Genomic DNA, 11082 nt, shown 5'->3' on the forward strand with positions numbered 1-11082 from the left:
AGGGAGGGGCTAATAATCGGCTCAGTCATTTTTAATGATCGTTGAAAGCCCAGATCGTAATCGTGATTAAAATTCGATTAATTGAGCAGCCCTACTCACATGTACCAATCAGTTTGAAGTGGTGCATGTAACCATATCTATATTAGGTTTTGTAGTTTAATTACAGATACTGAGTTATCTGTAAAACCAAGGTTGTATAAAGTGGGTTTAAATTTACTTTAAAATACTAAATGAAGCAAATGTGGCTTATCCTCCTTAAGCGATGCACACTCAAAATAAAGATTATAATTCCCTCCCTTAAATAAAGACTACTCTTTTTTAAGCAAGTTTGCAGAATTGCTATTCATTTATTTTATTTAGTTTTTTTAAGTAAAGCCAAGTTATCTGTTTTTACACCATTATGCAAACTCACCATCTCCAAAACAACAATAGCAGCTAAAAGGATCATGAAATTGATTGAACTTAAAAGGAGGAGTGAGTGGAAAAAGCCATATGGCCTGATCAGCAATATGAGCAACAATGCAAAGCGTTACATTTACAAGTTGAACACCAGCTGTGTTGCCAAGCTTTAGGCAGCGACAATGAAAGTAGCTAGAAAACTGCTGACATAACCCACATGATATGCCACACAGTTCGGCAATCTGAGACGACCTCAGCAACAAGCTACATCTCATCTACTTGATCTACCTCACGTGACTTCGCTGAAGCAAAACACACAGGTACCTCGCTCCAAAGGACGGGACAAAGGACCGAGAATGACAAGAGACTCAAGCAAGCAGCAAGCTCCAGGGTTAAAAAGTTAAGCCATTGTGTAGTGGCCGCTTGAGACCATCTTCAAGAGTCACTCCCAACAGACTCCAATGTCCAGCTCATTCATTTGTACCCAAATATGGTTTTAATACGTCCAAACGTGCTAACTTCGTGCTCCAAAAATCAACATAGCAATGATCAAAATTCCCACACTGAGCATCACAATGGCTATGTCTGTCATTTAGAAACAGTGTCTCGCCACATGTTTTCACCAGCTAGTTTATTCCAGCAGACAACTGCACAGAAATTTGTAATGATTAGCATACAGCACCTTTAGCTATTGTTTTATGTAGTCACAAATGGAAAAAGTCTCTACGCAAAGGATATCAGGGGCAACATACTCAACCTGCAGCCTTGACATCCCAAACATTCGTCAATGCAGTTAAAATATGAATGAATTGATGAATATATAAAAACCTACTTCTGGCTGCTCACAAGGGCTCGCCACAGCGGGGAGCTCTGCATGTTCGATTTGGCTGAATTTTTTATGCCGGATGCTCTTCCTGATGCAACCCTAAAGGCATTCGTATCTCCTCGTCAAAAAAAAAAGGGTATGACTATGAATGGCTATGATCAACTTATCATGAACAAAGGGATGTTTGGAAAGCTGGTTGTCTTTGAGAATGTTCATCTATTTACCTCTGTAACGTTGACATAATAACAGGTGGTTAAGATACCTATGTACTTCAAAGCTACACAACACTAGGTTAGGGTATTCCTGATGTGTATCTCTTCAAAAATGAATGGATCAAAGAAGACACTTCCAGGAGTGAAAGGTTTTATTCTGACTGAAGCCACAGTGCTTAAATGTTATTTAAAAAATTGATTAAAAATTACTTTTATGCTGTCTTGTAATATTTCTTGTCATTCACTTCCTACTCAGTTATGTGGGTCTTTTTTCTTTCTTTTTCATCATCAGTGTGTCAACATGCAAAATGATGACCTCAGACATAAAAGCGGACAGTAAAAACAGTACAGACCATTTTCCAGTCAGCAAACATTAAACATTTAGTTCATTTGCATGCAGTCCAGTATGCTCTCCACTATCTGGTCCTGCACACCCACGCAGCTGTTTTCAGTTGTTCCTGTTAATTAGACCTGTTATCAGGTGGAGAGGTGGAAATCAAGAACTGACATTCCAGGCATTATATGAGATCATCAAACCATGTAAACAAATACTGATAAAGAATTACGGTTTCCCGGCCTAACGGGTTCAACAGATCGAGCGCCTTCACCACCACACCTACACAGCACGTGAATGCAGAAGCGTTAAAAGAAAAAATAATTATGTGAACTGGAACAACAGCTTTGCTGCTAGTGTTGTGTGATTATGTGATACTTACATACAATGGAGCTTGCTGTGGATTGAGTTTCATGTCCCTGGACACTGTAAAAAGAAGAACAAATTAAGGGTTACAACTCTAATTAGGCATCTATATTGTAATATAAAACAAAATCATGTCTTAAAGCGGTACTAAAACCTGTCTGGCCGTTAAGGGCACCGCAGCAAGCTGTAAACACAATATTATCCTATCAACAATTTGTAAAACCGATATTTATATTGTATTACATTTGATGCAGGCACTAAGCAAAATTAGCATATATTGACATCTAGACTCTGGTGGGTCTAAAATTGACTTTGTGTTTAGCTCTGTTTTGCTTCACTTTTTACTCGTGCAGGCTGCCTACGTATATTAACAAATGCCTAAATATATGTGGCGACCAGGTCAGTGTTATCCATACACTAAATTATTTGTGGCAGCAACCTCGACTGCCATGTATTGATTTTTTGATCTCCTTACTATTTAAAAGGGTACGGTTTTATTCCAGTGCTGAGCTGCATCCAAGGAAACAATTTTGCTCAGCTTCTTCTTGACCTACTCTCACACACATACACAAATACAGACTGGCACATTGACTTTCTGTAAATAGTCCTTCTTTGTAGTGCACACAATCTGAATGTATTGCCATGCACTGAAGGAAGGATTATTATTGGTCTTTCTCCGCATAGCGACAGGTGACATCATCATAAAAGACACAAGTTTGTTCAAAACTGGTACATCAAAGTCTGACAATGCTCTTACTCCTCAAAATAAGTTATTAACATGTTTATGCCCAGAATGAAAGAAAGAAAGTGCGTGGGTGGGTGGGCATTAAAAACTAAAACAGAATTCACTTCCATAACCATATTACCTTCAATAATCTACAGTCAAGTGTGTCAAATAAGGAGCAAAGCAGTCAGGTCGGATATGGTTTGAGGAGATTAGCACTCTGTTATTAACTGTTAATAACTAGACCTGCAATCAAATATTGCTAAAGTTATTTAACTCAGATGCTCAGGGCTTACTGAGATCCAGACATAGTCTGAACCAGAGTTTTTAACTAAACAGAGTCCATAAAGTGTCCAGGAGAATATCCAAAAGTCCAACCAGTGTGATAGCTTACCACTTAAATTATTTATTTCAGTATTTCCATGCTTCAGCCAGCACTGATGTGGCAGCTAAAGCAAATGAGGGTCAGAAAAAGATATCTATAGCTAACATGAGGAGGAGGACAGCAGCCAGCATGCCGCTGTGGGAGAGCCAGAAAGAGCAGAAGCAGCAGATGAGATAGGCACGCACTGAAAACGCCTCCTTGCTGCAGCTGGTAATTATCCTCTGAGGGTTCATCAGTACAAGCGACATCTTTCACTTTATAGAGTAATTTAGTCCAAATGAGAAACTGCTCTGAGGAAGAACTATACGCTGCCTGCCCAGACAAAGGTAGGTGTGAGCTCGTGTAAACATATAATCGAGGCCTTTAGCTTTTAAAAAACCTGATATTTCCCTAGGGTATTGACAAATACCAAACAAATGATTCATCAGGTAGCCAGAAACTCAACTTCACATGAATGCCTTTACTCCTCCATGCTCACTGGTTGTATAAATAAGCAAATATTTTCTAACATGTCAGCCATAACAACTTAATGAATTGATAATGTATCAGTCACAGCTCCAGAGCTTTCCGCACAGTTCAAAAGGGACAGAAGATAATTAAATAATGGAGATTACGACATGTAAGCTTAGTGGGGTTTTGTTTATTACCCTTTTAGAAAATCCTTTAAGTCTGTGTCAGACAAATACATATCCAGAAAATCATACTGAAAATTAATTATTGACAAATTTGTTACATTGACATTGCTTACTTTTGAAAAAGCCAACAAAATGCAATATGGAATAAACACTTTATTTCCTAAAACATTAGAATATTATATATCTGAAAAAAAAGAAAAGAATTATATTAATGTGTAAGACCCTTTCCTTCCTTAGGCCCTCCTTTTGCACAGTACAGACATTCATTATTAATAGAGAACACGGGCTACAGGGAATACGTGTGTAATATATATGCCTGATTAAATAAAATCCCAATTTATAAAACAGGCTAAAAAATAACTTAATTCCAGTACTGGTTATTTATTTATTTATTTGGTTAAAATCTCTTTGGGGTGTCAAAAATGACTTTATGCAGAAAAGACCCTCGTAGCTAGAACATTAAACCTAAACATATTTTGTAGTACTTTGGAAAATGCTAGCAAACTGCCACTGGTACTACTCTATCCTAGTGATGCTTGCTGACTGAAATAGTCTGGATGCTGGAACAGGAAGCATGTACAGCAGCTCTTCAGAACATTGCTGTGGACAAGGTGGCAGTTAAGCTTGGCTCTGGCGGTTGTCCCAATACTCGGTGGGAGATTAAGAGTACAGAACAGACACACACTGGATCACACGTGGGTTCCTGCCTCCTCTTATCACTGATTAGTCCCTCACTAAAAAAAAAAATAAAGCAAGAAAAGTAAACCACCAATATATTTTGACTTTTAGTTCTTTTACAAGGATTTGTATGATCAGTTAGCAGGATTTATCAGCTTATGTTCACATTTGATTCCTCACTCCCACTCGAGGATGCAGGCCTCAAAGCCTTTCTCTGGGCACAAGGTCAGAGGCGGTGGGTGTGTAATTACATCCAAACAAATGCATAACAGCTTTAGACTTGAGGATGAATGGATTTGAAACCTTTGTGTTGAACTTTCTTGTGGAGATATCAGGCTGCTTGTATTCATCAATGAGTCAAGGGACTGGTCACTTTTGAGACCACTCTCCTTGGTTATTTGCAGAGAAAATTTTCTCTTTTGTTTGCTGTTCTCTGGCACTAAAACAAGTCCTTGCTGCTGGCCTGCAGTGGTCAGCAGTGCATTAATCACATGAACCTCACAGCGGGGGAGGCAGCGTCAAAAAAGGCCAAGACCTAATGAGTTCAGCAGAGAACTGCTGGACTCAACAGAGTGCTCAAGTGCAGCGAGACCAATTCACTTTCTGTAGCCCAAACCAAACTTTTTCCCACTTTTTCTGCTAAATAAATAGCCTTGAACTAGAATTAGGCAGATCAGGTAAGGGGATAATCAGTAGCTCTAATAATACTCTGGAGCCTAATCCGCTTGCCTTAAGTGCACTGGGCCAGAGACCAGCTTCCTCACTCACCACATGCACAACTTTGACTGATAAGACTCTCACGTAATGTCCTCAACAGTCCCACTGCTTCTTTTATATTTTGATATTTGGAACATTTGTCGTCTCCTAGTGCTCTTTTTATAACTACTCCAGGCAAGACATGGGTAGGAGCCTTTACTCAAGGACGTTTCAACAGGGCAGACTGACAGCTTTATTGACTTGTGCAGCCAGTGGGTCCTTGTTATTTTGCTAATGTGATATCTAAGTGACCGCTGACTTAACTCAGTGCACAACACAACAATATCTGGTTGGAAGCAGAGGCTGTGCTACATTCACATTTTTCCACTACTGAGGACAGAGATGATAACACTTACTCATCCAAATGCAGGTTTTTTGTGCCCTTTATCAGCTGTGCCATGCTTTACATTTGCGACGCCTTCACACCTGGCAGCTGCACACAGCAGCTTATTTTGCTCACTTCTTCAAATTCATTAAGGGGGCCAAAAGTCCTTGTGACACCCTGATTTTGCCAGCCAGTTATGGTAAATGTTCTTTTCCAAGAAAAAGCTCTTGTTAAGCTCTTGTTTTGTTTTAAATCAATCTTTAACATCTACAGATCTCAACAACAAACAGAATAAGTGGCCGTTCGTCTGTTTAGAGTGAGAGTGCATTAAGCAGCCGTAAACTAGTAAAACAGTTCAAGCTTACAAATATTTAGTTAAGAGAGAAAATAAAACAAGTGAGTAATCGGAGTACAAAAGTTAAGCACACTTGAAACACACTATCTAAATGCACTTTGGCCATTTCCCTTTTGAAAAAAAAAGCCAAGCTATACGCTGGGTGGTGATATGGCCATCCACCTCATTCCATACTCTGGTCACTTCTGTTTTTGAGTTCTTTATTCCTGATATAATGTAGAGCTGTGCACGCCAAATAAAAGGAAATTGACAAAGATCTACTGCATCATCTCAGGATGTAATTGCTCCACCGTCTGCCTAGAGTTCATGGAGGGGCCTTTAATATTACACCAGACCTCCAGAACTTCCTCTTGGGTGATTTTTCATCTTGTCATGGCAACTAACTTCAGCTTCATGACTAACAGGCAGCACACACACAGAAACACAAACCCACTAGTTAATGCAACTAACCAATACTTGTCTGTTAGCATGTTTGTAAATAATTTCCAAGAAATAAGTTACATGTCACCAGACCAAAGGTGGGAGATATGCTGATGTCATACTCTGCCATAACAGATTTACAATACTGTCATTACTTTGAGAAACACACACACTCAGGCACGCACACACACACTTAGGTTTTAAATAAACTGTTAAATGACTGTCCCTCCCACTGATTACCTTTATTAACAAAAGCGTTCACCTTTAAGGACTTTTGGATAACATGATCGGTCCTGAAGAACAGTGAAGGCTGGGCCTTAAAACTAATGGTTATAAACAGTGGGTCAGTTTGCCTGTATTTATATCTCAAAACAAAACATCAAGAGGAAAGATTAAACAAATTCTGAACAGGTTGATGGAAGCACAGCCTGTCAGGGGCTTACAGAACTCACAGATGGTAACAACCTGCGTTTAGCACACAGGCTACACTCCACTGGTTAGTTACTATATTCAAAGTCGTAGCTAAACTCAGAACTTTAAGTACAAAAAGTACCCAGTTTTTGCTTAAGGTAGAGTAAAAACACCACATTGAAGAAATACTAGATTAGAGTTAATATCCATTGTATGGCTTATGTGTTTCTGGTATGCCAGATGACATGCAGATGACCATCCACTGAAACAAGCTGTTTTAGCTCCTTTCGCCTTAAGACAGCTTCTTCCTGATTGGCTGCCTCTCACAAACACAGGGACCACTATCCTCACCGACAGACCTGGAGCCTTATTGCATTTTGACACCTGCAGTTTGCTTACTCTGATGCAAACTGCAGGTGTTTGCATCAGAAAACCTGTAGGTTTTCCTCATGGTTTAGTTTCTTTTCACAAAGAAAACACAAAAGAGTGAGATCTAAATTATTTTTAAAATGTGTTCAGAGTGAGGTATCCATTTAAGGTTTAAATACCATAACAGAATACAGCATTGATGCAAAGGAAAAACTGTGATACAAATTTCAGATTACATCATCTGCACAGGCAATATTCTTTATTCACCTTATCACAATTGTTTGGTATCTTGACAAACTCCTGAGAAAATATTTGCACCTTTATCTAGCACCAGTTTACTTTGGCTCTTATTTGACATTTTGTGCTGCAGGTCCAGGAACAATCAGGTTTCTCTGAGCTTTGTCCACTCGCTCCTTTTTTTCCAGGGTTCTTAATAGAGGTGGGATTCAGACAATAACAGTAAATCAAACCAAAACAATGAACTAACAATTCTCTATGTATTTATGACCCCAGGAAGCCCTTTCACAGGGAGGATAGGGAGTCGCTTGATTAAATGTAATAAAGTATAAAAATATTACTGAATGCATGTCTGGTATCAGTTCATCAGATTGCCATTGATCTGCTTTCTTCTGCTGACCTCGTGGTCATACAATATAGTGGGTGTGACAGTTCATTTGGTCTAACAGTTCCTCTTGGCCAGCAACAGTCATTCAGAGAGAGAACACAGGGGACTTCTTAAATAGCTACATCTGTGGGTCATTTCTGGTGCAGGAAATTACAAAAAAGGTTCACACTGAATGCATTGATTTCTGCATCGCATAGGGCTGCTGAGAGGTAAACAAGTTCCAGGCAATTTACTGCAGCAAGACAGTATGCTGCTGTGAATAATACCTGGAGTTCTGGGTCAAGTTACAGAGTGCACATACAGATTTCATCCTTAATAATGCTAAAACCTGACAAAACAAATACTGCTTGATGTTCTTTTAATTACCGGTAGATTAAAAAAACAACAAGAACAACTGTGTCATTTCCAAGTGTGAAACTAAGCAGGAGTAAATATTACGTTAGAGCTTTGCTTCATTTAGACAGAAATGAGCCTAAACAAAACTTTATTTTGCCTGTGCAATCAGATATTGAGAAAAAATTGTTGACCCAAAACTGCACCAAATCATACCACAAAAGAAAAAGAAAATATTCAGTGAAAGAAAACTCTGTGAAAAAATAGTGTATAAAGCAAACCCTTTCTCTGGTAACAGAAGAACCTTGAGAAATGACATCCCCTAAGTCTGCCCTATGGCCACCCGACACCTGCTTATAGAGATGACACAACCCATTAACTCCACCTAAAGCACTGGGTGCAGCCAGCCTTTGGCCAAGCTGCTTAAGAGTCTCTTTTACAGCAGAAACTGCCTTTGAATTGCTACTAAAACAGATTTTTTTTTCCCTCTGTAGCTGAAAGGCTGCACAGAGGCAGGGCATGAGCCACGTTCAAGTGCACAGCCGTCACAAATGGACCAATGAATCAAGAGACAAAGGCCCCTGAAAGCTGTTATCGAGGCAACGATGTGACGAGTCAGGGGTGCTGAATGGACCTGTTATGGCTTCCGCTGATCCCATGGCTATCAAAATAAGCCATAATAGCCATGTGACTGCAGAGTGAATGGGAGGATGAACAGGATTAGCTTCCCAACTCATTAATCGGACCGTCTCCAACACCCTTCCTGATAATCAGCTGAGGATTCCCCAACATAGCCATGTGCACAAGACACATAATGACTGTTTATTAGCTGATTAAGGAGCCTCATTCTTACGGGGTTGCCATACGAGTGATTCTCCCTGAGGAAAAATGTAGCCAAAGAAGGTAAATATCACAAAATGACTAGTTTAATTTTAATGTCATCTTTGGACATCCCGCCCTGCATCGTCACATCAACTACATCTGGCTCAAACAATCATGACTCAGTATCCCAGAAGAGCTTCCGACAGAGAAGGAAGTTGTTATAGTGTCTAGTTATTGAGATGCATTCTGACACATGTTCAAAAACCTGGAATAACAAAGAGTAGAACTACACAAACCCAAGGTGCAAAGTTGTGAAATAATCAAGCTGTTATCTTTTTTATTTCTCTTGGTTTTACTCTGTACTTTAACCTGGAGTGGCATTATGTTGGTAGTCCACAGGTGCTGTGCAGAGCTTTGTAGACATGTCTACATAATGCAGTGGTCAGCTAGGGTAGTGAATAGAAAAGAATATGTGGAAGAAATTATAACATGCTACTTTTTATTGTGCTTTAGTTGGTCCTGGATCAAAGTAGAAACAAGCATGCATGTATGTGCAACCTTTACATTTTTAATCTTTATATTTCAAGATTTTTAAAGGATTTTTTTTGGTTGTTTCAAAATGCCTGAGATTACTATTGATTGGATGAACATGTAGAAACATGTAAAAGCCCATTGACACAGGCCTAGGGAATGTTGATGACCCCACTAGGCAAAAATATGTATTCCTCGCTGACTGAATGATTACTGACAGTGCTACACCAACAATCTCTTAGCAATTACTTTTATGACTAGCAGATCACTATGGTTACCTGCAGTTTGCATGTAAGGCTAAGTTGTCTACAAAAACTCACCAACTACTTGCCAACAGGAAATGAAAGTGAAGCAAAAAACCAGAAACAGAGACAGTTTATCTTTGAAATTAAAGTTGCACCTTCTGAAATGCGCGGGTCAAAAGTAGAGCTAAATGCAATCATAAATACAATCTTTTCCATCTCTCTCTGAGAATTCCTGTAGGACTACAAGAATATATCGGCCAAAGGCTGTATCAACACTGGCAAAGCATTTCAAAAACAAAACGCTTCAGGAAATAAAGACATTATGGTTTCATGGATTATCCTAAGGCGTTGACCTAGCCCCACCCCACAAGTATGATCTACGTGCCCATTCTCAGAGAAGCACTGCTCATCATTTATAGAGTTATTATCCCACCTCAGTTTAATGACCTATAATCTTATTCATAAAACTGAATTAGACAAAGTTCAGAACATGTTTACAGTGCTGCTGTATTCACTGGACAAAAAAAGAAAAAAGTTTGTATGAGATTTTATTAATGTTTTTAATTGTAGTGACTTTTAAAGAATTATGGTCAACATTTAAAGCATCATCAAAGCCAGCAGGCTTGAAGAGAAGCGGTTTGCCTCTTAAAACTACTTATTTCAAAATATTTAGCAAATGCTGCCTCGTTTAACAAATGTCATTAAGCAGATCAAATTTAGTTGTATAGGCCTCTTCCTGAGTCTGTATCTTTACCTGTGATGTTACAAAATGCAAAAGACACAACCTTTCCTGGATACTAATCCCAAAACACCAACATGCACACTCTGGTGCAGAAAACAGGTCAGACCACTGGACATGACAGACATGTGTACCTTTGCATTAGCATTTAATAGCCTTAAAGCTTCATACAGCAGCCTTTCTAGGCCAAAAACCTCCCATTGGCCATTAATTAACTTGAAGAATGTCAATGAGGATCCTTGTTAAAGGGGCAATAGTTACCTGCGGCTGCTTCTTCACACAGCTTTTTGAATATAGCTGTGCAGAGGGAGCTGCCATCAAGGACATGGAGGTACTCTAAAGAGGGACAGAAGCCCAATATAGACCTGAGGTGTCACCCAACACCCAAGTTCCATGATGACAACATAGAAAAGTCTCAGGGAGGGGCAAAAATGAGTTTGTGCCTCACCTATAATACAAAGGAGATGAGGACAACCTGGCCTGGATACTTTATCCTTTCTGCCCTTTTGGTGTTTTTTGCTTTAAACACACACACACACACACACACACACACACACACACACACACACACACACACACACACACACACACA

At 39.3% G+C, this 11082-nt stretch overlaps 1 protein-coding gene across 4 annotated transcripts in view; it reads right to left on the reverse strand.

Annotated features, from left to right (window-relative positions):
- Positions 1-11082, reverse strand: part of LOC102210987 (A-kinase anchor protein 13) — a 121852-nt gene that overhangs the window by 100005 nt on the left and 10765 nt on the right. For 3 of the 4 annotated variants that reach the window (XM_013909452.1, XM_005727562.2, XM_013909450.1), the window contains exon 2: positions 2154-2197. In XM_013909452.1, coding sequence (XP_013764906.1) covers positions 2154-2186 — 33 coding nt within the window. In that variant the 5' untranslated portion in view covers positions 2187-2197. Of the gene's footprint in view, positions 1-2153; positions 2198-10751; positions 10798-11082 lie in introns of those variants that run through there. The other variant, XM_013909451.1, reaches the window with a different exon arrangement.

Source organism: Pundamilia nyererei, unplaced genomic scaffold (genome assembly GCF_000239375.1).
Source record: "Pundamilia nyererei isolate P.nyererei 1_Seehausen unplaced genomic scaffold, PunNye1.0 scaffold00025, whole genome shotgun sequence".
NCBI lineage: Eukaryota > Metazoa > Chordata > Actinopteri > Cichliformes > Cichlidae > Pundamilia > Pundamilia nyererei.